The sequence below is a fragment of the Delphinus delphis genome, chromosome 16 (assembly GCF_949987515.2).
Source record: "Delphinus delphis chromosome 16, mDelDel1.2, whole genome shotgun sequence".
NCBI lineage: Eukaryota > Metazoa > Chordata > Mammalia > Artiodactyla > Delphinidae > Delphinus > Delphinus delphis.
Window position 1 is genome coordinate 63,748,757 of NC_082698.1, and position 26,051 is coordinate 63,774,807.

At 38.0% G+C, this 26,051-nt stretch overlaps 1 protein-coding gene across 5 annotated transcripts in view; it reads left to right on the forward strand.

Moving 5' to 3' along the window:
* HERC4 (HECT and RLD domain containing E3 ubiquitin protein ligase 4) overlaps positions 1–26,051 on the forward strand; it is a 270,043-nt gene that overhangs the window by 132,652 nt on the left and 111,340 nt on the right. The window contains exons 6-7 of one of the 5 annotated variants that reach the window (XM_069541545.1): positions 5,097–5,286; positions 7,085–7,389. In XM_069541545.1, coding sequence (XP_069397646.1) covers positions 7,164–7,389 — 226 coding nt within the window. In that variant the 5' untranslated portion in view covers positions 5,097–5,286; positions 7,085–7,163. Of the gene's footprint in view, positions 1–5,096; positions 5,287–7,084; positions 7,390–12,194; positions 12,510–26,051 lie in introns of those variants that run through there. The other 4 variants (XM_060034902.1, XM_060034901.1, XM_060034903.1 and 1 more) reach the window with 4 other exon arrangements.

Sequence of the window (26,051 nt, forward strand, 5' to 3'; positions counted from 1 at the left end):
TAATCTTTTTCTTAATAAATATAATCATTGCCCTCCTCTCCTGGCTTAAAACCCCTGAGCAGGGGCTTCCCTGGTGGCGCAGTGGTTGAGAATCTGCCTGCTAATGCAGGGGACACGGGTTTGAGCCCTGGTGTGGGAGAATCCCACATGCCGCGGAGCAACTAGGCCCGTGAGCCACAACTACTGAGCCTGTGCGTCTGGAGCCTGTGCTCCGCAACAAGAGAGGCTGCGATAGTGAGAGGCCCGCACACCGCGATGAAGAGTGGCCCCTGCTCGCCACAACTAGAAAAAGCCCTCACATAGAAATGAAGACCCAACACAGCAAAAAAAAAAAAACAAAAAAAAAACCCTGAGCAGTACTTAGAGTAAAACTCCTTAATGTGCTCTTACTGACTGCTTGTCACCAAACATTTCTTGTACCCTTGTGCTCCATCTACACTAATTTTCTTTCAGTTCCTGGAAAATGCCAAGTTCTTTCCTGCCTCAAGGGCTTCGTGTTTCTCCCTCCACCTAGAATATTTTCTCAGCCCTATCTTCACAAGGCTTGATCCTTCTCTTTGGTTTCAGTTTTAATAACAATTCCTCCACTGAGGACTTTACTGTCCATTCTGTTCAAGGACTTACTCTATTATTCTCCATCTCTATCTCTTGTTTGTTTCCTTAGTATTTATTACAATTTGGAATACTTTTATTTGCCTGCCTACTTGTTTTTTCCTCTCTCTACTACTAGAACGGGAAGGCAGCACGGAGTAGGTGTTCAGTAAAGATTTGTTGAAGAATCTTAAAATATCTGACTGCCATGTGTATATTCTAAGGTGAAGCCATAATGCTAGGTCAAAGACCAATGAGAAGGGATGACCATGGGGCCCATAAGACAGGGGATTAAAAGGACAGAATTCTCCAGATGGAGGGACTCACTGAGGGACTGAAGAAAACATGGCCATGCAACTACTTGATTGAAGGCTCCAACCTTGGAAAGCAAGGGTGTGTAAAATAAAATAAAACGGGCTTTTCCTGTTGTCCACTCAAGGTGGAATCTACAATTTGGTGGCAGTAGGTGACAAATTCTTTCGGACAATACCATCCTGTCCTTTCTCCCTTCCTTTTTTTTTTGCCATTCCTCACGGCTTATGAGATCTTAGTTCCCTGACCAAGGATCGAACCTGGGCCCCCAGCAGTGGAAGCACAGAGTCCTAACCACTGAACCGCCAGAGAATTCCCTATCCTGTCCTTTCAAAGTTAACAATAAAAGGATTAACCTTGCCATACATATCATTTCCCCACTGTTGGAACTTATGTTGTTTTTAATTTTTGCTTTTAGAAATAATATAACAATAAACGTCTTTGTTCTCAGTTTTATTTGCCTGCCTTTTTGTTTTTATCTTTCTCACCTACCAGAATTGGGAAAGAGGCACATAGTAGGTGCTTAATAAAGATTTGTTGAATCCACCTTGTATTTCCTTAGGACAGAGTCCAGAAGTGATATAATGTAGGTAAATAGTTCTGTGCAATGTCTCACAATAATTATTGCTATTAATATGAACTATTGTTAAATGAAATTTACTGACTCTTGAAACATATTGCCGAATTTACTTATAAAATGGTTGTAATAATTTACGTTGCCAGCACCATTAATTAATTAATTCAATAAATAATTTTTGAGCACATGCTATAGGCCAGGAACTGTTCAAGATATTAAGGAACAGAGCACTTAGGAAAACAAAGTCCCTGCCTTTATGGAGTTTTCTTTCTAGTGAAAAAGACAAATTTATATATCTACCTATATAATATATATTTATAGATTTTACATAATTATTTTATCTTTTAATTTTTTTATAATTTTTTTTTTAAATTTTTGGCTGCATTGGGTCTTCGTTGCTGTGCACAGGCTTTCTCTAGCTGCGGCGCACAGGCTTTCTCTAGTTGCTTCGTTGTGGTGCGTGGCTTATCTTGTTGCGGAGCATGGGCTCTGGGCACGCAGGCTCAGTAGTTGTGGCGTACAGGCTTAGTTGCTCTGCAGCACGTGGGATCTTCCTGGACCATGGCACGAACCCGTGTCCCCTGCATCGGCAGGCAGACTCTCAACCACTGCCACACCAGGGAAGCCCATGGCGGGCGGATTCTTAACCACTGTGCCACCAGGAAGTCCCAACATAATTATTTTAAATTTATCTATATATAACATATGGAATATAATAAATAAAATATTATACATTTATGTATTATACAATAAATATCAGGTAGTGATAACAGATATAAAATAAAGCAGGATAAGTTATTGAGAGTGAGGGGCTAGTTTTTTTGGTTAGGGTGATCAGGGAAGACTGGGGAGGTGACATGAGCAGAGACTTGAATGAAGGAGGTTAGGTGGGGTACAGCACAAGCAGTATGGCTATATGGAAGGGAGCAGGGGAAAGAGTGGGACAGGATGAATACCTAGTTTAGTGGTCTCTCAACACTCTGAGCTTTTTTTTAAATGAAAATAACACGATAGGTAAAAAATATTTTACTTTTGTTCTAAATAAGAATTATATCATTATTTGTGATATGGAATGCTTTCCCAAAAGTTCTCTTACTACTTGTTAGTTCAGGAGAGATAATGTTAGCAATAATAAAGCTAACATTTACAAAATACTGGCCATGTTCAAGGCACTGTACATGTTACCTTATTAAATCCTCACAACCCAGTGAGGTATGGATTATTAACTTCCCCCGTTTATAGAAATTGTGACTGAGAAGTAATTTTCTGTAAAACAGACCATTAGTAAATGTCTATAGGTGTTTTGGGGAGGATAGAAGGACAGAGGTCTGAGTGGCCTGTAGGCTCAGGCTCTGAGTCCAGACAAACCAGCACCACAGGCCATACTCATCATCAATTACTCATGCTGCTTTTATACAACAAATTCACATTATCCTAATAAACTTCTGATCCTATACTTGTTTCACTTTTAAGGTAATCACAGGCTATTTTCTGAGATCTTGTATCACAGTTTCATAGATTTATAAGGTTAAAAGGAACATCTAGAAAAGTCTTTTCCACTTTCTACAAGCAAGACCTATATTTAAAAATATTCTAGCGAGAGATGCATCCATGTAGCAGAGATAGCTGTCCACTAATTCATGCTCTCTCTTCTATGGCATAAAGTAGTACCAGCGAACTCAGCAGGGGTTATGTTTCCCAGTCCCCTTGCATCTAGGGGTGTTGTTCTTGCTAACATTATGTGTGCAGATGTGGTATGTGGCACCTCCCAGACAAAAGTTTTAAGAAGCTCCTGGTGCCCTCATCTCCCCAAGTTCCTGGAAATTAGTTTTGACGCATTAGGAACACCCACTTGGAATGTTAAAAAGGTAAAAAATACACTCTTATTATGTTAACAGTCATATTTTAGTGTTTATTTGTTGCAGCATCTATTACATATCTTAAAGACCCAAATCCCATAACTTCCCCTTTAATAATATATTCGGAGGCATCAAGTCCTGAAGGTTAAAAGACAACAAAAGCCCTACAAGGGCAATGAAGCTATCAAAATAAGAAGTATGTTTCATGGGCAACATCACCACTCCTAGTATTGAAATTATGCTTTCTTTGCTTAAGTACCTTGTTATTTTTATTCTTATTTCTGTAATATACAGAAATAAGGTTGTGGGTTGAATTGGGTTGCCAAGAGATGGTTGAAGTCCCAGCTGCCAGTGCCTGAGAATGTGACCTTATTGGGAAATAGGGTCTTTGCAGATGCAATCCAGTTAAAAAGAGGTCACAATGGATTAGGGTGGGTCTTAATCTAATGACTAGTGTCCTTGTAAGAGGGACATTTGGACACAGAAACACAGGGAAGAACACCATGTGGAGATGGAGGCAGGGATTCGAGTGGTGCATCTACAAGCCAAAGAATGCCAAGGATTGTCAGCAGCCACCAGAAGCTAAGAGAGAAGTATGGAGAAGATTCTCTGAGACCCCAAGAGACAACCAATCCTGCTGCCTCTTTGATTTCAGATTTCTGGCCTCCATAACTGTGAGACAATAAATTTCTGTTGTTTCAAGCCATCCAATTTGTAGTATAGTGTTACGGCAGCCCTAAGAAACTAAAACACACACATATTCTAGCACACACACTTTCCAATCTGAAATATATTTTTCAGTGAGATAAAGAAACATGGCTTACTGTGGAATTCTTTCTAGGTTCTCAACATTCACTCTGAAGTCAAGGTACTAGAAAAGTCTGACGTAAAATTTCAAGAGTGCCTTGTTTCAGGTTTTCCTCCTTGACTGGCCTAGGAAATCCGGAGTTTATTTTTGTGAGGCAGGGACTCTAGCCATATACATTATTTAATTTTCTCTAAATGAAGGAGGCCCTGCGTTATAAGTTTAGCTTCCAGGGAGAGTGCAGAAAGTGATGGCAGCCAACACTTTATCAGGAGCCTGAACTGGTGGTGTTGATATTTAATGCCAGTAGGCTCCATCATTGCTGCAATACATCTGGCATCCTCAGAATAACTCCAGTTGGGGCTAAGGGATAAAATAAAAGACTTCAACAACCTTTATATCCGTATTTGTGATGTTTCATCTGCTACTTCAAATTCTCCTTGGATAAAGGTGGAATAAAATAATAGAAACTGGAACTAATAGGCAAAAAGACAACCTAGCCAAAAGAAGAGATTTTCTTCACTAAAAGGCCCTAGTGCACGCTGAAACGCTGTGACAAGACACACCAAACACCTGCATTTGCCTTGCAAATTCCAACTTCTGTGCTTGGCATTTTTCTCTTAAGGCAAGGCAAATCACCACACTGCGCAGGCGCCCGCGTCGGTGTGCCCTGGGAGGATTCCGACGCAGGCGCGCGGGCCACGAAGTCGGCGGGCTCGCGCGCGTGCTCCGCGGTTCACTTCCGGCCGACGCCGACCCCTCCCCCTCCCCCCGCGTTGCCTCCTCCCTCTCTCCCTTCTCCTCCCCAGTCTGCCCCAACTCTTCCCCACCGCTAGCGCTGTCCGCCTCGCTCGCCTCCTGCCCTTCCCCTCCCGCTCCATCCGGGTCGCTGACGGCTGGCTCTGGGCTAGAGAGCAGTGGCGGCTGCTTTTCTCTGAGGAACCCGGTAAAGTTTCACAGGAGCCGAGGAGGTGAGCCGCGGAGCAGCTTCACCGACGCCGGAGGAGCTCTGGTGTTCGCAGCCACTGGCTGAAGGAGGAGGGTCCGGGAGCTGGAGACCTGTCTCAGCTGCTGCGCTGCCTCCCTCTTGCGGGAGGCGCCGCCCCCAGCCGCCCTGGGCTTCCCCTGCCTTGAGGGGCCGGGTGAGTCGTTGCCCCGGTGGGTTCGGGGGCGTGTGACGGCGTTAGGGAGGGGGCTGGGCGGATACAGGCCGGCCTGGCGCTGGGTGCTTTCTCAGCGTTTCCTCGGGCGGGGGTGGGGGGACGAGGGCAGTGTCGGGCCCCCTGGCCCGGGGGCTGGAATGTCGCACCTCCCCGGGGAAGGGCCTCCCTGGGACAAGGGCCGCCGAGGTGCCGAGCCTCGTGCGCCGGCCTCTGCGGCTACTGCGAGCGGACGGCTGCAGCAGTTGACTGGTCGGCCCGCGAGGTTGGGTGTGTGCAGATGATTTCTCTCTCCCGGTCCCCGTAAGCTGATCTCAGTGCATATTCAGGGAATGATGGGAATAAACTGCTTCTCTTTCCCCTACCTGTTGCTGGCGAGAGGACGCCTTTCCCATTACCCCTCTTTTTTAAAGAAAAGGATTGTTAAACCTTGTGCGTTAGAATTTGGGGTGTTGTCCTGTCCTCTCCTTAAAAAAAACAAAACAAAAACCGGGAAGACAGTGCAGAACTCTCGGGAACTATCGGGTTCTGATGCCCCAAAAGAATAAAATCAAACTTTTCTTAATGGATGGGTCATGGATAGAATGAGACAGCTTCAGCACTTGCTAGCCCGCACTTAGGAAAGTTGGGTTTTGAAACTTCTTAGGTTCTGTGTAAGGAATGTGGGTACCTACACGGGAATAAGGCTGACTTCCTGTAATTGTGTTATTTAGTAACGCGATATATCTAAAAATCTGTGTAGGTTTAGATAAAGTGGACTCTTTGTTATCTGTGTCTATATAAGCGAAGAAATATTCAGTCACTCTACTGGAAAGTTCTACAGATTTCGCCACCAAACTCTCAGTGTCCCAGTCCGCATTTCTATTCTTGAAAAATCGGCAGTGCCGGAGTTATTTGCAGTTTTTTTTTCCATCTTCAAATAATTGTCTTAGGGGTATAGATAGATGTAGATCGGCTTCGGGAGATATTTTTCAGTCATGGTTCCCACTCGAAATAGAAAATGTTGAATTTTGGGGGAGAGTCTTGATCTTTAAACTGCATACTTTTGTATTATAATTAGGTACACTGATTGAGTTTTTAAATTAAATTAGTAGTGAGGTCAGAGTGTTAATATTTTGATTTGTAAAGTATGATCTTTGGAGGTGATTTTCTTAATATCAAAGCTTACCTAGAGAACTGTAATTTTATCTGGGGCCTGTTAGTTGGAAGAGTCTTTTAAGTTGTGGGAAACTTAAAGTTTCCATTATTGGCTTTATTTCTAGTACAGATAAGAACTTCAGTTTTCTGTTAATGTGGAGGTAGGTGTTAGAAAATCTAATTATCCTGTGACTTGAGGGAGATTGCAAGGTTTTATGTTTCTGTAGTTGGCTAAATTTTTCACTGAGTATATATCTGATTTTGGGGGCAGTGGATAGATGTCATATTTCTTGCTCCCACTGAAATTATTCAAAGCAAAAAGGAAAAAAAGGTTAACTTCATCAGGATACTTAATATTTCAATTTGATTAGTCTATTATAAGGCAACAAAAAGTCAAAACTAGTTAATATTTAGATTTTGCAAAGAATCATGGGGAGTGATGTATTTTTCCTAAACATTTCTGTATGATAATTTTAAAAATATACAACTGATTGGTTTTTGAAATTGAAGGATACTTCTGTAACACATTATAAAGTAAATTTCATGTTTACTACATAGTGATTATTGTAGCCTAGTACTTGAAAGAGCAGTTATACATTATGTTTCCTTTGAAGTCATATTAACTTTTTTTCTATCTTCTCAGACATAGGGATACCTCCAACTTGCCAGTGTTTCAGAAGGGAATGTTTTATTGAAACTGGAAGACCAAAAGAATTACAAACATGTTGTGCTGGGGAAATGCATCTTTTGGACAGCTAGGTTTGGGTGGAATTGATGAAGAAATTGTACTAGAGCCCAGAAAAAGTGACTTTTTTATAAATAAAAAGGTTCGAGATGTAGGATGTGGACTCAGACATACTGTATTTGTTCTGGATGATGGAACGGTATACACATGTGGATGTAATGATCTAGGGCAGCTAGGTCATGAAAAATCGAGAAAGAAACCAGGTAAGTTGAAAATTTTTTTGTTTGCTATTTCTAATAATTATATCATTTAAGTTTGAAATGTCAAACAATTTCTCTAGTCCTAAACCCATGTTTTCTTTTTATCAGGCTTTAAAAGCAAACCAGGCATTAAATAGATCCTTTACAGTTTGCATGCTTCTAAGTACTTTAATTATTTTGTGGTTTCTTTTTTTAACAAGTGCTATTATAAACCCTTATTTTTTTTTTATTCTTTTTTTTTTTTTGCGGTACGCGGGCCTCTCACTGTTGTGGCCTCTCCCGTTGCGGAGCACAGGCTCTGGACGCGCAGGCTCAGCGGCCATGGCTCACGGGCCTAGCGGCTCACGGGCCTAGCCGCTCCGCGGCATGTGGGATCTTCGCGGACCGGCTCACGAACCCGCGTCCCCTGCATCGGCAGGCGGACGCTCAACCACTGCGCCACCAGGGCAGCCCTACAAACCCTTATTGTATGAAGCTGTGGTTTCAGAACATAATTATGGTGATGTAAAACAATAGCGAAAACCACCCTGCAGTGTATAGATCTTCTTTGGTACTAAGTATATTGGTATAGAATATACAGTATGTAGGTCCTCTTTTATCAGTACTGGTCAGCCACCCTGGGCAGATTTTATTTTTTATCTTCTTCTTTTTTTGGGGGGGGGCAGATTTTATTTTATTTTATATTTATATTTTTATTTTTTGCGGTACGCGAGCCTCTCACTGCTGTGGCCTCTCCCGTTGCGGAGCACAGACTGCGGACGCGCAGGCTCAGCGGCCATGGCTCACGGGCCCAGCCGCTCCGCGGCATGTGGGATCTTCCCGGACCGGGGCACGAACCCGTGTCCCCTGCATCGGCAGGCGGACTCTCAACCACTGTGCCACCAGGGAAGCCCTGGGCAGATTTTAAATGCATAATTTACTGTGTTGTGTTCCATGTATCAGAAAGGGGGAAAATTAAGATGAAAGCTTTTTACTTTCACTTAGTTGCTGAAAATATAATCCTAAGTATTCTCTTGTTCTTCCTATTATATTTTAAATACATGATTCCATTTAGTTTGAAATATCTTTTATTTCCCTAGTATCTTACTTTCAAGTAATAACACTAGCTATTAAAAGTTTTGTGTCTATGAGATGTCCTGATTATGTAGTAGCCATACGAACCAAATTTAAAATAATTTGTAGGGTAATGAGAATTTTGAGGAATTTGGTCACATTTCATGTTCTGTTTTCCTGGATATACATATTTTAAGGTCAAATATTACCACATTTAGAAAAATTGTTAATGTGAATTTCACTTTCAGTTGTGTTAACTAAAAGTTAATTCTTAAGATGGTAAATTCAGATAAGATTATAGCTGTACTGATTTACAGTTTCTTTTAACTTTAACAATAATGGCACCTCAGTATTTTCTATGGCAGTTATCTTTCTTTACCACGTCATTATTTAAGTGGTTTCTATTGTTAGTCTACTTTTGAGAGGTTAATATAAGTATAATAAGGTATTAAATTAAGGTATGTTTCTCTTTTTTCATACCATCTCACCACCATGCCCAGCCTCACTTTTCTAACTTGTAAATTATGGTATAGTTTTCATCCTTCGTTGACAGGGTTTTAATCTCTTTTCTTCTGCCTTGATTTGTAATTTAATTTTTTTGGATGAATAGTAGTGATGCTTAATACAATAGGTTTAATTATTGCAAAACTCAAGGTAAATGGTAGTTTTCTTGTACTCTACCTCATGAAGAATATTCTATGGAATCTTATCAGATTTTCATAATCTTAGGCATTGAGGTTGTCATGTTGTTAGACATGAATGGTAATTTATTGATATGTATTTGTTATCACTGCTTCAGAGGCAGATGGATCCTTTACCTTTTTTGCTTAGCTTGGAATGCTGCCTCAGGTTGAGATTTTCATGGTATTGGGGCTGTTACTGTTCTTGTACTTAACATGCCCCACAGAAATAACTGAACATATCTCTGTATTGCTTTAGTAATTTCTCAGAGGCCTCAGGGCAAGTAGAAAGTACAAAGCTAGCAAAAAGAAATTGCCAATATAGTTACTGAAATTTACTAAGATTTACATTTTTTAAATGTTATTAAACATCTGTCCTGTGTCCAACACAAGGGTGATAGACACTGTGCACTAATAGTATAATGATTATTATAGTGCCTGGAACAGCTTTTAACCCTATAGGTGAGGTTCTGAGAAACTTAACTAGCCAGAAGAGGCTTCTTTGTGGTCATGCTGACACTGTGATGATTACGTTGTGACATTTATATCACTCTATTGATTCATCGTGGAAGCAATATTTGGCGATATAAAGTTGGGAGGGTGGGTTTACCTAATTTTTGATACCTCTTTAGGATTGCCTTGTTGTCCAGAGTACATCACAGTCTGTGGAATAGAAAAATGAAAGGCATAAACTTTGTCTTTGAAAAATTTAGAGCCTGGGTTGGGCATTAAGGCATATGTAAATGAAATAACTAGAGAGAATTGAAATTTGACCTGATGTGGTATGTATTTTGAGACTGGGAAGTTTAAATGATGGGAAATGTCATTGTGGGATAGAATTGAAGAGTTCTGGGAGAAAATGAAGCCTTAAGTTTAATTCAATGATTGGTCACATAAATAGCCAGAAAATAAATCTAGAGCTGAAATAGCTTTATGGAAGAGAATCCTTATCCTGAGAAAAACTTTTTATTGCTAGAAGGCCAGATTCAATGATGTATTGAAGTGTACCTAGTTAAAGAGGTAGGAAAAAGTAAAAGTTCAAAGGGAGGTAGTTGCTCTGATAGGAGCTTAATCTTTTAACCTCAGTTTTGATTTAAGGGGATTGAGTGGAAAATGTAATAATGTTTTTAACCAAAAGTATTTCTCTTTGGAATAATTCCTTAATGATTTAAATATACTCCTTTTCTAGCCTTTTTTTTTTTTAATTTGTGAGTTTGAGGAATGAATTAGAAGATACAGAGTTCTCATTTAATTGCTTTTGAAGTCTTTGGGTAACAGAATGAGTCTGGTTGAATTTTAGGACCATGTAATAAACAATAGTTCACTTCATCAGAGCTTTAAACTTGTGTCATGAAGAAAGCAAACAGAAAGCTAAGAATTGTTTTCTTATAGAGATTGGCTTTATAAGCATACTGAATATTAAGAAGTAAAAGAGAAAGAGGTCGCCTCATTCATTAAGGATAAGCTATTCTTGAGAGTCATGGTAACGTCTTGGAGGACTCAACCTTACAGTGTAGTAAACAGATTTGACCTATGGCCTGTTGGGAGAAGTTTCCATTCTGGACATTCTAGTAACCACATGGGAAGATTTCACTCATTTCCTTTATTATACCAAGAGTGCAGATTACATCCATGTTCATCTCCGTTCTCTTGTATATGTATAATCCTTGCTTTCACTACTAGCTCTTTCTGAACTATTTCCAGAGAAGTGAACATCTATTTCACTTTCATGTATGTATTTTTCCTTCATAGGAATTTTTTTAAACCTTTTAAAATCTAGAGGCGCTCAGTTTTTTCCTTAATTCGTAGCTAACAGGTAAATAGTATATTTAATCTTCAAAGTGCTAGGTCAGTCCACCTAAATAAAGTGTTAGTTTTATTTTTGTACTTCCAAATTTGCTTCTGGAAATTTTAAGATAACATTTAGAAAGTGTACTTAATAAGATTGTTTACTCACTGTGTATCCACCATAGGTAGAATTTGGTGTCCATGGACCTAAATATATGTTTTACACACCTGTTTCCATTTGTTTTGTGTTAGAAACAGCGCTAAACTATTTTATATCCATAATTTGAAAATAATGTGATACAGTTTGTTAAAAATGACTGTTTTAATAGCGTTTTGTGGTGTACAAAATTCTTTTGAATAGATTATGTATCTTATTTAATCCTCACAACAGTCTTGCTTGTTAGCTAGGGCAGGTGTTATGGTCCCCCTTTTTCAGATGAGGAAACTGAAGTTAAAAGAGCTTAACCACTAGAGTAGTAAATATTAAGAGAACATTCTAAACCCTGTGGTTTTATCTTTATCCCACAAAGTTTTGCCCCTGCCATATTTAGAAGGTAGAGGAATATTTATTCAAGGAGGAAACTAGTTTACATCATTATTTTAATGTAATTCTGAGGGTTTAAAAAACTCTTAAAAATTACTATTTTATGACTAAAGGTATACAATGATGACATCATGTTTTTTTAATCCCTCCCCAGTCCCTTCCCTGTGCATAAATTCAAAGAGAAGCCATTTTAGGAACCGTGTAATAAGGTTGAGAATTCTAGTTTCAGATGTAATATTGTATCAACACTAACTAAAAATTCAAATATATATGTTTTATTCTTGAACTGAAGACTGACTTCATTGCAAAGCCAGTAATAGATAAAGTTTTGAATAGTATGATAAAATTTTTTGTAGCTTGTGCTCAACTCTTCTACTGAAGATAAAAATATTATGAGCATTGATTCTGTTTTTTGTGGCCCAAAATGGTAATTTCTACTGTTGATCATTCCAATAAAAACATTTTGGTCATATAGCAGTAATTTGCTTGCCTTTCTTCTTCATTTTCTGACCTGCTCTCTCTTTTCATAAAACATAAATCTATAAATGAACTCCTTAAAATATAGTTGAAATTTAAAAAGTAATATAGGAAAATAAATGTATAAATATGGGAAATAAAATTGTTCATATAAGAGTGGATTAAAAAATTCAAATAATCCCATATATTCCTTAATGAACCAAAGAAGCTCATTATGTTTTATAACTACTAATTTTCATAATACCTTTTAAGGAAGAGAAGGATGTGGATGATATGAAGACTTGAAAAAATAATTACTTGGTTCAGGAATGGAGGCTTGCTTTGGATGCTTTACTTTGAGAAAGGTTAGTGTCCAAGAATCACAGTGTTGAGGGTAGGGAAAAAAAATCATAATGCAAACAGATGACTACTGTTAGAGAGATGTATAATAATACTTTACTTTGTGTAGGACCCTACATCTGAGGAATTTCAAGAGCATTACACAATAACTCATGGTTCCTTTCAAAATGCTTGTGACACAATTTGCAAGAATTATCCTCATCTTAGGGGATAAATTTACGGAGAAATGGCAGCACAAGTTGGTAAGTAACTTGTCAAAACAGCAGGTGACTGGTGAACAGCTATAAATTGAATCTGAAAATTTAAGTCTACCAGTCTCCTACCTTATTCACTAAATTGTGCTTATGTTTAGAATTATTTACAATAGTATCTTCTATTTGAGGCAGATCAAATACTAATGCACAGATTGTTTTTTTGCCATTCTATTGATGGCCTATTGAAATGAATCATTATTTTACCAAGATGCTTGCATTGTGATACCACTTTGGTATTTCATCATAACCTTGTGTGGTATGAAGAATATTTAAGCAAAGGAACAAAAACTTACTGTGGTAACACACAGTCTTCTTTCCTCTGTTATATATCATATTCTCTATCCCTTTGTTGTCTAATGCTGTGCTGTGCTACTATCCAAGGTCCATAGTAACTGCCAGGCACAACTGATTCGGTGGCTAACATTGGAACTTGGGTTAATTATGTTGTATCAAGTCTGCCATGTATCTCTCTGTAGGATGCATTGGTTTGGTGAATGCTTTATAAAACCATTAACCCACAGAGAAGCAATGATAGTAGTAGATGCCTAATCTGAACAGTCTAACAAATAGAGGCTTCTTTAAATGATTTGGAACCAATGATTTTCTCTTTGTGTTTGGTATGTTAGTGTTTTTTTCTGATTGGAAGTGAGCCACATATGTTCCTTGAAAGAACAGGAGTATGGAAAGTTTCACAGTTTGAGCAGTTACTAAGGATTCTTGTTACAGATGATAGCCAAGATGGTCTAGGTTCTATCACCTTAGTATAAGTACAGTCGTCTCTCAGAATCCGTGGAGGATTGGTTTCAGGAGCCTCGAAGATACCAAAATCCATGGATGCTCAAGTCCCTTATATAAAATGGCATAGTATTTGCATATAACCTACACATATATTTTAAATCATTTCTAGATTACTTATAATACCTAATACAATGTAAATAGCTATAAATACAATGTAAATGATATGTAAATAGCTGCTGGCATGGGAAATTCAAGCTTTGCTTTTTGGAAATCTGGAATTTTTTTTTTTCCCCAAATACAGTTGACCTTTGAACAACATGGGTGTTAGGGGTGCTGATCCCCCATGCAAGTGAAAGGCTCCATACTGCTATCTCTACCTTAAGAACAAAGGGATTGAAAGTGACTCACCCAAGGGCAAGAAGCTGAAACAGTTTGGATAGAATCAGAACTCAAACCCTAGCTTTATTATTCCACATTTTGTGATCTCTGAGCGTAAACTTTTCCCTTACACAAAGATCTGTAAAATGAAAATACAGGCTTTATATTTATTGAAGTAAACCGATGTATAAGTAGATCCTTGCAGTTCAAACCCATCTTGTTCAAGGGTCAGCTGTACTTTCCATCCACGTGTTGGTTGAATGCTGAGATGCGGAACTCACGGATAAGGAGGGCCGACTGTATTCTTTGGGTTTCATGTCCCCGATATGTCACGAGTGTAGCACTGTTGTTAAAGCTCATTTCTCACAAACCCCATGTATTTTTTTTCCCTGGTACGCAGGCCTCTCATTGTTGTGGCCTCTCCTATTGCGGAGCACAGGCTCCGGACGCGCAGGCTCAGCGGCCATGGCTCACGGGCCTAGCCGCTCCGCGGCATGTGGGATCTTCCCAGACCGGGGCATGAACCTGTGTCCCCTGCATCGGCAGGCGGACTCTCAACCACTGCGCCACCAGGGAAGCTCCCCCATTATTTTTAAAATCGCTTTGAAGAAATAAATCAAGTCTCACTTCATAGATGTTAAGTTTTCCTAGGCTGTAAGGCATATCATGTACTTGGGATACATATTAAAACTAATAGAGAAAATGTATTCAGCCATTGTTATAGGGTTTCTTTGGACTAGGATTGTGTTAAGTGAGTAGAAAAGTGGGAAACATTAATAAAGGATCCGTATTAAAAAGCTCATGGTTTATGTTATTTCAGCTTCTATGGGTTTTTTTTTTCCTATGCTGATGGAACTTAAAAGACAATAATTATTTTTATATCTTAATGAATTGTTGTGATTCCTTTACATGCTAGAAAAATCTGTGCTGTGTACAGTTGTATTACTGGAGTTAATTTTGTTAAAAGGGAAATTTCTTGAATTTTGGTGGCTTTCTTTAAACCATAATATTTTATTTATTTACCTGGAATTACTCTTTTTTCTTCAGTTCTAGTATGGCAGAATTTTATTTTAGCTTTTCTTGGCCATAAGGAAAACATTCTATAATTCTTTAGTAATGTGTTTTTCATTTTAAAATACCTTATTTCTTTATTAATGTCTAAGTTTAGTTTCATTTTATTCCTTTGCTGGGTGTCATACTATTCTGAAATAACACATTTTTAGTTTTTCATAGTTTTATTACATATTCTTTTTTAAAAACTTATTTATTTATTTTTAGTTTTGGCTGCGTTGGGTCTTCGTTTCTGCATGCGGGCTTTCTCTAGCTGCGGTGAGTGGGGGGGCTACTCTTCGTTGCAGTGCACGGGCTTCTCGTTGTGGTGGCTTCTCTTGCTGTGGAGCACGGGCTCTAGGCACATGGGCTTCAGTAGTTGTGGTTTGGGGGCTCTAGAGCACAGGCTCAGTACTTGTGGCACACGGGCTTAGTTGCTCCACGGCATGTGAGATCTTCCCAGACCAGGGCTTGAACCCGTGTCCCCTGTGTTGGCAGGTGGATTCTTAACCACTGCGCCACCAGGGAAGTCCCTTATTACATATTCTTGGGAGGGGAATCAGGAAATATAGGGAAAATAAAAATCAACCATAATGCCATCATGCACAGATAAATACTGCCATCATTTGACAGTTTTTCTATACTCATATATGTTTCCGATTATGGACTGGGAATATGTTTTTCTTTCTCAACTTTTTTTTTCAGTAATAATTGAATAAAACTTTAGTAAATATTTCCCCATGGTTTTAAAATACTGTTTAGGGATATTTTAATGATTATTTAACCTTTCATCATTTTTTTAAAAATGTATTTATTTTATTTATATTTGCTGCGTTGGATCTTCGTTGCTGCACCTGGGCTTTCTCTACTTGCGGCAAGCGGGGGCTGCTCTTTGTTGTGGTGCACGGGCTTCTCATTGCAGTGGCTTCTCTTGTTGTGGAGCACGGGCTCTAGGCGGGCAGGCTTCAGTAGTTGTGGCGTGTGGGCTCTATAGAGTGCAGGCTCAGTAGTTGTGGCTCGTGGGCTCTAGAGCACTGGCTCAGTAGTTGTGGCACGTGGGCTTTGTTGCTCTGCGACATGTGGGATCTTCCTGGACCAGGGCTCGAACCTGTGTCCCCTGCATTGGCAGGCAGATTCTTAACCACTGCACCACCAGGGAAGTCCCCAAGGAAACAAAGGTTTTGAAGTCACAAGATGCAGTCACATAGAAGTTCTTGATTTCACTAATAGCTGAAATAATTGTAACTATAAGTTGTATATGTGCTGGCATGTAGGCAAGAGCCCCTGGGAAATGTGCCCTGTGAGAGAATGATGTTGCTTCTGTGAAAGAGAAATGAAAGTGAGGAAGGAATAGGGTAAGGCTAAAAGAGACCCTAAGGACCCTTAGGAGTTTCTGAAGACAATTGGAGGAAAGTTTAGGTGCTTTACCTATAAGTTCTAGAATGTAAAAAATAAAACAAACTAGTGAAGACAACAAAAAAGAAACAGACTCAGAGATACAGAGCACAAACTAGTGGTTACAGGTGAGGAGAGGGAAGGAAGGAGGGGCAAAATAGGGGTAGGGAATTAAGAGGCACTACTCTGTATAAAATAAATAAGCTACAAAGATATATTGCGCAGCACAGGGAATATAGCCAATATTTTATAACTATAAATGGAGTATAATCTTTAAAAATTGTGAATCACTATGTTGTACGCTTGAAACTTAGATAATACTGTAAATCAACTATACCTCAATTAAAAAACAAAACGTAGTGGAAACAAGATTCAATTAGATGTCAACAGTCAAAGCAAAGGCAGCGTTTACAATAGCAAGAAAAAGACAAAATGACTTAGTCATAACCTAAGAAATGTGTGAGACATAATATGAAGAAGACTTGAAAGCACGTATGAGGAATAGAAAAAACTTGAAAAATTGAAACCACATTTGTGGATGGGAATACTCAACCTACATAGACCTGTCAGTTTCTCTAAAATTAATATCAGTTTAATATGATCCTAATAAAAATAGCAAGTGTTTTTTCTCCCCCCCCCCCCCCCCCCCCAGGAACTTGAGAAATGGATTCTCTAGTTCATATGGAAAAAGTAAACCAATGTAGCCAGGAAAACTCTGAAAAACAAGAGCGAAATATATATATATATATATATATATATATAAAAATATATAGTAACATTTTAATTTTAAAGCCTTGGTAGTTAAAACTGCCCCACAAATAGACATATTAAATAAAATAGAATAGAAAGCCCAGACATAAACTAATCAACGGAGAAAAAAATTCAAGTGAGGGATAGTCAATAAATGATCTTGGTATAAGTAGAAGCATCATCTAGGGAATAAAAAAGTTGGATTAATACCTCACGCCATGTATGTATTGGATAAATTTTAAATGAATCACATATTTAAACGTAAAGGTTACAATGATAAATGTGCTCAAAGAAAACATGGACTAATTTTTTAAAAATTATTTTGGAGTCAGGAAATCCTTTCTGAATTGTGAAAAGATAAAGTAAACTGCATGGAAGTAAAAATAATTTTGCTATGTAGAAGTCACTGTAAAAGTCAAAAGACAAATAGGAAATATTTATGAATTTTAATATTTATATTGAAATCAAAATGCAAGTCTCCGAGATATAAAGCACTCCTAGAAATTGATGAGATAAGAAGAAGACAGTAGCAAAATGGGCAAAGGATAGGAAGAGGCACTTCACAGAAAAGGAAGTACAAATGACTTTTAAACAGTGAATACTCTTCAGCCTCATTCATACTAAGAGAAATGCAGAAGACTATGTGTATGACTGGGGTACCATCTCTATAGTGAGGCTGTCAGTAAATAAGTGTTCATAGGTTGTTAGTGTAAATTGATAAACCCTTGAGGGTTATTTTGCCAGCATATATCAGAATTACAAATGCACAAACCCTTTCTCCAAGAAGTCCAAGAGTATAGCCCTTGATTTGATAGCTATGTTTGTACATATACAAAATGAGTGTTGCTGCAACATTGTTTATAATAGCAAATATTAGAAACAATCTTATGACAGTCTGTTGGGAACTGGTCAAATAATTCAGTCAGTGTAATGCTATATAGTTATGAAGAGAATGAAGGAGTTTTTTGCATACTAATATAGAAAGAGCTCTAAGATAAATTAAGTAAAAAGAGCAAGGTGTAGAACATTGTGTATAAAGCTGTATTTTGGATTAAAAAAAGACAAATATGCATTTGTATTCGCTTATAGATATATTAAGAAAAACCCTGGAAGAATATATCCAACTAATAATGGATATATTTATTCTTGGTGCAGAGGTAAGATAAGGGGTGAGAACTAGACTGGTAGAAGACATGGATGATAGACTCAGATTTTTCCGTACATGTATTTAAAAAAAAATGTAGACATATTATCTGTTATTTTTTTTAAAATAAAAGGGTAGGCTCTGGAATTAGAGTGCTTGGATACAAATCCTGGCTCTTTCACTTCTTAACTGTGTTATCTTGGGCACATAGCTTAGTCTCTGTGTTAAGTATTCGCTTCTGTAAAATTAGGATAATCATGCCAAGGGTGGTTGTAAGGGATTAAGTGAGATATCACATGAAGTGCAAAGAACAATGCCTAGCATGTGGTAAGTGCTCAATAAATGTTTTCTAAAAAGAAAAAAGCCATTAATGTTAGTGTGAGAATGTAATTTTAGGTAAGCCTTACACTGAAGTGGCTATATGCTGTTTCTGTATGTTCCTTGAGATAGACAATACGTATCCTTTCATTTACAACTGAAATTCAGGCATTTATTCAACAGAGGATGTCTACTTTGTACTAGACGTTGTGCTAACCATGAAAGTACTTATGTTTAGTCTTCAGTTACCTTGTTGGAGCTCATATTCAAAAATTATACCAAAATTTCCCAAAAATGTATGTTTGTTTTGTTTAGAGGTAATGTTAGAGCAAGATATAAAATAAATTCAATTCCTTTACTGTTAGACTAAAGATATAGTAATAACAGAAAAAACATAGATGCCTTTTTCTTGTGAGAAGCACATAAACGATAGGAGTTAGATTCATCGTTTATTTTCAAAAGTTTATTTACTGAAGAGTACTAATTAGAACATTTCTTGGTCCATTCAGGCTGCTACAACAAAATTACTATAGTCTGGGTGGTTTAAACAACAACCCTGTATTTCTCTCGGTTTTTTTTTTTTTTTTCTCTCGGTTTTTGAGGCTGGGGAATCCAAGATCAAGGTGCTAGCAGATTTGTTACCTAGTGAGAACTTGCTTCTTGGTTCTTAGATGGCCATCTTTTCATTATGTCCTTATATGGTAGAAGGGTGAGGGAGCTGTCTAAGAAAGGGCACTAATCATGAGGGCTTCACCCTTATGACCTAATTACCTCCTAAAGCCCTACCTCCTAATACCATAACATTGGGGGCTAGAATTTCAGCATATGAATTTGGGGGGGGGTGACACAAACATACAGTCTATAACAGAAGGTATAGTTTCTGTACTGATATTTTGAGGAACAGACACTTAAATTCTGCTTATTCATACTTTTAAACCTGCCCCTCCCAAAGTGATAAGCTGACCTTTAAATTTAAATTTTTAAATTTGTAAACTGTTCTAAGAATGTACATGTTGGATATGTTGGATATGGTATGGTAAAGTCATTGTGGCCATAAAGGGAAGAGAGAATGAGGCTTGGAAGTTCATTATGCTCACTGGTTCCAGAGAGAGGAGGTCACTGCATGCCACACAGAGCTGCAGGGGAAGATACCAGGGTAGTCAGGAGGCAGAAAACAAGAGCTCAGGGGAGATTTTAAGGTTGTAGCCTTATTGAGGTTTTCCTGGGAAAGGCAAACTAGGCAGAATAAACAGATTAGGATTGGCTAGTTTGATTAATTCCTCCAGGCTTTGGTCTATAGGGTTGGTTTCTTGTTTCCTGATACCTGGCCCTGGGATGATTTAAGGTAAGGGAGATAAGGGTTTGGTGTGTGAGAGTTAGATAAGGAGATAGTTGGTGGAATGAACTCTGGATTGGTCAATTTGCATATGAAAGGCAGGAGTTGATAGGCAAGTTGTTATCTTTAGGAATTAGCTAGTCCTGGGAGGCGCCGACTCTTCTGGTGTCTATAATCCCCTCCCCCCACCATTCCTATGTCAGCATCAAGAATATAGAAAGTAAGAATATAGTTAATTGTCTCTGTGATGAATGAATGCCAAATATACCAAAATGTATCTAAGAAAACACAGAACAAAAATTCTGGCAGTATATTCTGAGGGTTCATTCTTGCTAGTCTTAAAAAGAAATTGAAGTAAAGCAGTTATTTGATTGATAGTATATTTATGTTGGAGTCTTTATATTTCAATTTTACTTCTCCTTTCCTCTTCAGAGCAGTTAATTTCAGCAGTTCCTAGCCATAAAGAAAGGACTCTCCTGAAGAAAAAATAATGTAAAGCCCTAAGTATTTATACAGTTTTAAGTATGTTTTGAAAATAGATTATTAAAACATAACCTTGTTGTTTAAGTATTATTAACAAAAGGACAACAGTTCAATCAGTAGGGAAATGTTTATATCTTAGTGCCTTTATCTGTGAAGTAGGGATGATGGTATACCTGTCTCATGATGTTTATGAGGATTAAATGAGATTAAACAAACAAAGGGCTTAGCACAGTGCCAGGCACATAATCGTCTTGTTTATGTTACCTGTATACCTGTATGTAGGTAAGAATGCATAAAAGGGGTATGAGCTTGTAAACATATCCGTTATAAGGAATTTTTTAATCTAGTTACATCTCCATATGAACATTATTATGGGCTGTCAACTAAGACATGTAAGTTACTGTATGTTAAGTTTTGATTTTATCAAAGAACTTATTAAAATGTTTTCATGACTATGAGTTGTACCATTCCAAATTCTTATTGGTAATTATTGGTAATAATTTTAGAGAATAAGCATTTTCATTAAATATTTTATGTTTTAGTTTTACTTAATTCTTAATTTTTTAGAATATATTTTATGATGATCATTATATGATCATATTAGACATCCTTTAAAAAGTGTCAGTAAACAATAATTTTACTTCAGGAATAGGGAAATAGCATGCTGCCTTGAGTGAAGTAGCCATTTGGTTATTTGTTATCTCTATCACAAAATTAGCAATATGATTATTTAAAGTAAAAAAAAAGCATTCTGAATTATTTATTGGTGTTACTCACTAATCCCAAGTGACTAATGTCTTCATCTTTTAAAAATTCAGCATCGTAAGATGTGTCAACTACACATTCACTTGTTCAATTAAACAATTAAAGAACCATAAAAGAAGAAAAAAACACTTGTAGATAATCAGTGTTGACAATTTAGTATTTATTTTTCCAGCCTTTTCTCTGCATATATATTGGGGCTGTATGTGACATATTTTTATACAAGAATGGAGTTACACAGTACCTTTTTAATTTCACAGTATAGCATCTTGTGAACATTAAATTTCTAGAGATGGATATAAGTGAACTTTGCATTGCTCTAGTTGGAGTTTTGAGTTATTCAGAGAGAAGGGAAGAGGAAAATCTATATTTACAGCAACTAGTGAGGCATAGTAGGCAGAGGATTCTGGCTGAATTAAACATTTACTAAGTAATTGATACGGAGCTGCTTTTTTTTGTGGCTGCGTTGGGTCTTTGTTGCTGCGTGCAGACTTTCTGTAGTTGCTTGAGTGGGGGCTTCTCTTAGTTGCTGTATATGAGCTTCTCATTGCAGTGGCTTCTCTTGTTGCAGAGCACAGGCTCTAGGCATGCAGGCTTCAGTAGTTGTGGCACACGGGCTCAGTAGTTGTGGTATGCGGGCTCTAGAGTGCAGGCTCAGTAGTTGTGGCGCATGGGCTTAGTTGCTCCACAGCATGTGGGATCTTCCCGGACCAGGGCTGGAACCTGTGTCACCTGCACGGGCAGGTGGATGCTTAACCACTGTGCCACCAGGGAAGTCCCTGAAATGGAGCTTCTTAAAATTAGCTTTTCACAAAGTATATTCCTTCTGACCTCCAGTTTTGTAATTGTTATTAACATGACTGTGCTTGTTGCTATTCATAACTATATATTTTTTTAGACCCTGATAACTTGAGAATAAAATATCAACAAAGATTTTTGTTCTCTGTGTAAAACACTGACAGTTGTTCAAACTGTTGAAGTTTTTTCTTTTTTAATTAAACATACATGTAGAACTTCATTAAGCTCATATACCACATTAAGAGTTAAGATTTTCTTTTATTAAATGTAGATTTTATTTATTTATTTATTTATTTTTGGCTGCGTTGGTTCTTCGTTGCTGCACGCAGGCTTTCTTTAGTTGCGTCGAGCTGGGGCTACTCTTCGTTGGGTGCGCGGGCTTCTCATTGCAGTGGCTTCTCTTGTTGCGGAGCACGGGCTCTAGGTGCGTGGGCTTCGGTGGTTGTGGCTCATGGGCTCTAGAGCGCAGGCTCAGTAGTTGTGGTGCACGGGCTTAGTTGCTCCGCAGCACATGGGATCTTCCCGGACCAGGACTCGAACCCGTGTCCCATGCATTGGCAGGCAGATTCTCAACCACTGCGCCACCAGGGAAGCCCAGAATTGCGTTTTTAAAAACTCTAAATTTTTCTTTGCTCATGGAAATACTGCTAGGTATCATAAATGGGTTTTCAAACCAATCTTTAAAACACATTATACCTAAGTGTAATACTCTATCAATAATTATATTTAACTGAGCTTTGTAACATTTTCTGTAGAAAAATTCATTGGAGTTTTACATTTGGGTGTCAGAAATTATCTTCACGTATCACTTATCCTGGCTTGTTTAGCTCTCTTGCTTTATTGGTTCCAGAAAGCTTAAGATAGATATTTGTGAGCAGCATTTAACTTAACTGTGTATCGCATTTGAAATATAAATAATACTTGACTATAGCCATTGTTTCCTAGAGAAGAAAATTAATTAGACCAGGTTAGTTATTTCCCTAGTATTTTGATTTGGAGAAACGAAGGACATTTGTTCCTGTGGGGTTTGGGGTCAGTTATAATTTGGGGACTTACTATATCTTAAAAAAAAAGATTCTTTTTTTCCCTGATTACCAAAATAGTACATTTTTATAACTTTTTAAAAGTTACAGAAATATATGATTTGAAAAGTGGAAGCCACTTTTTCCCTACATCCTAAAGATGACTACTGTTTCTTTATATTTTCATATCTTTTATACCTGTATTAAAATATGTAATCCTTTACACACATACATAAAGTTCTGTGGTTCTCTTTTTCATTTAACGTATTTTTGTCTTTTCATGTTATACTGTATAGACATTCATTTTAATAGAAGCACCGATTTCTATTACATGGATATTCCATAATTTATTTACCTACCTGTTACTGGAAGTCACGTTATTTCCTGTTGTTGTTATTGTTGTTTCCCAAAAGGAAAGTTTCTGGGTCAGAGGACATGCATGTTTAGAATTGTAATACGCATTGCCAACTAGCTCTTGCTCTCTAAAAAGCTTTTTTTTTTTTTGAGCTTGTATTTTTTTTTTTTTTTTTTTTTTTTTTTTGCAGTACACGGGCCTCTCACTGTTGTGGCCTCTCCCGTTGCGGAGCACAGGCTACGGACGCGCAGGCTCAGCGGCCATGGCTCACGGGCCCAGCCGCTCCGCGGCATGTGGGATCTTCCCGGACCGGGGCACGAACCCGTGTCCACTGTACTGGCAGGTGGACTCTCAACCACTGCACCACCAGGGAAGCCCTGAGCTTGTATTTTAAAGATTGTTTAGAGAAATGTGTCTTTTGCCAATTTTGTGTAAATTTTTTTTGCCATTTAAGAAGTTGTTTGGTATGGAAATAATGTAATTCGAACTAGAAACTTCTAAATTTCAAAATCAAGTTTATCTGTGATTGAATTATTCAGAATAAGTTATTTCTGTGGATCACCTTTAAAACAAAGATGGTAGTACTTGGGTAACTTGACAGGAATGTTTTGAACCCAAAAATATTTATTTAAGTGTATTTGTTTGCTAGGGCTGCCATAACAAAGTACCACAGACTGGGTGGCTTAAGTAACAGAAATGTATTGTTTCACAGTTCTGGAGGCTAGAAACCCAACATCAGGGTGTCCTCAGCATTGGTTCGTTCTAAAGATTATGAAGGAAGGATCCATTCCAGGCCTCTCTCCTAGCTTCTGGTGGTTTGCAAGCAGTCGTTCACATGCATTCTCTTTGTGTGCTTGTCTGTGATGATGTTTCCTCTTTTATTGGGACACAAGTCAAATTAAGGGCCTACCCTGCTCCATATGACCTCATCTTAACTAATTACATCCTTGATGGCCATTTTTCAAATAAGGTCACATTCTGGGGTACTGGGGATTAGGACTTTCAGCATATCAGTTTGGGGGTAACCCAATTTATCCCATAATAACAAGGTTTTGAGATCTGTAGATGAAAGAGGATACAGAGTAATGATAATGTTTATATTTTCCTTCAAATAGCTGTTTTAGAATTTCGAATAAGATGCAACTTTTAAGAGATGCTAGTTGTGAATATGTTACTAATGGTGTGTCTGTAGTATTACCTTTATACCCAAAACACACATTTTTTTTTTTTTTTACTGTTTACAAGGTTCTCAGAGCATGTTACTGGGTGATTATATCTTATTATCAGGTTAAAACCCGTTTAGCAAAAGACTTAATAGACCATCTTGTATATTTTGTGATTGGTTGTCTAGGAAGAAGTGTTTATGTGTACTGTTATTATTGATAAATCAGTCTGGGTCATAGTCAGTCAATACTCACAGAGCTTTTCATGGTCATTCCTGGACATGCACACATGCAGGGCTGCAAAATACATGAGTCTCCTGATGTGTAGATTCCCAGCTGAGGTTCAACAAAGCACTGCTTTGCCTTCCTGTTATAATATGTCCTTTTTGTGATATATTTAATGCCACACTTTTTGCATTTTTATACTTTTTGTTGGTGATTTCACTGTTTAAAATGGCCCCCAAGCATATTGCTGAGGTGCTATCTAGTGTTCCTTAGCAAAAGAAGGCTATGATGTGTCAAAGAAAAAAATCCATTGAGGCATGAGTTTACAGTGCTGTTGGCTCTGAATTCAATGTTAATGAATCAACAATATAATTAAGATGTCTTTAAATGGAAACGCACATAACACAAGGTTATGAATTGATCAGTTGATGAAATGTTGTGATTAGAGGCTTGTAGCAACCTAATCTTGTATTGTCCCTAGGGGCAGTCATTCGGTATTTGCTAAATAGGTATTTGTGGTGACTTTATGGAACATAACTACTGTGAATAACAAGAATTGATGTATTCCCAACTAGACTAAAATAAAAAGACTAAAAATTATAAGTGGAACAGTGATGGGGTTTCCTAGAAGGGTGGTGCGGTGGTGAAATAAATCATCATATTTAGCATTCTTTTCTTCATACATTGTGCAGAGTTTTGCATTATCTTTCAAGGAAGTGTGAAAGAAGTTTGGAGTCACTGTTTTTGTAGTTTTTATTTTTCTCTTTGTACCTTTCATTAACCACAGTTGAGAATGAAAAAAAATTTTTTTTCTGTCCATAATGGCAAAGAGAAGAAAACTGACAGAGGAACATGTTCATAATTATGAGACATATCAGAAGGTGAATGTAGATACACCGCTGTATGGATATGGTGAAATTGATCATGTAAGTGAACTCTTAAAGAATGAGTCTGGAGATGATATTCTACATGAATTTTCACAAACTCAGGAATTGGTGAACATATTTGTTAGATCCCAAAGGAAATAGGTTGTTCTTATTCAGTTACTTATTCAGATGGAAGGATTTTATCATGTAACATTTTACAAGAACCTGGACCTATTCTGTGTTGCTAAAAGGATGTGCAACTGTATTCTTTCTTTTATGATGTTTCTGCAGCAAAATTTATTTGATGCAGTTTGTTAGTGAACAAATGCTGAAGTCAGAGGTGGATACAAAGGTAATTGGAGGAAATAAATGATGTAGAAATGAAAACCGTCATTAGGTTGAACATCTTTTTTTTTTTTTTTTTTTTTTTTTTTGCGGTACGTGGGCCTCTCACTGTTGTGGCCTCTCCCGTTGCGGAGCACAGGCTCTGGACGCGCAGGCTCAGCGGCCATGGCTCACGGGCCCAGCCGCTCCGCGGCATGTGGGATCTTCCCAGACCAGGGCACGAACCCGTGTCCCCTGCATCGGCAGGCAGACTCTCAACCACTGTGCCACCAGGGAAAGCCCTAGGTTGAACATTTTAATTGGTTTTTACAAATCTAAAAATGACAACATTTTGTGTTTATGGAGCAAAGAAGATGGCCTTTTCTCCTTAATAAAACGATGTACCATCAGTTTTCAAAAATA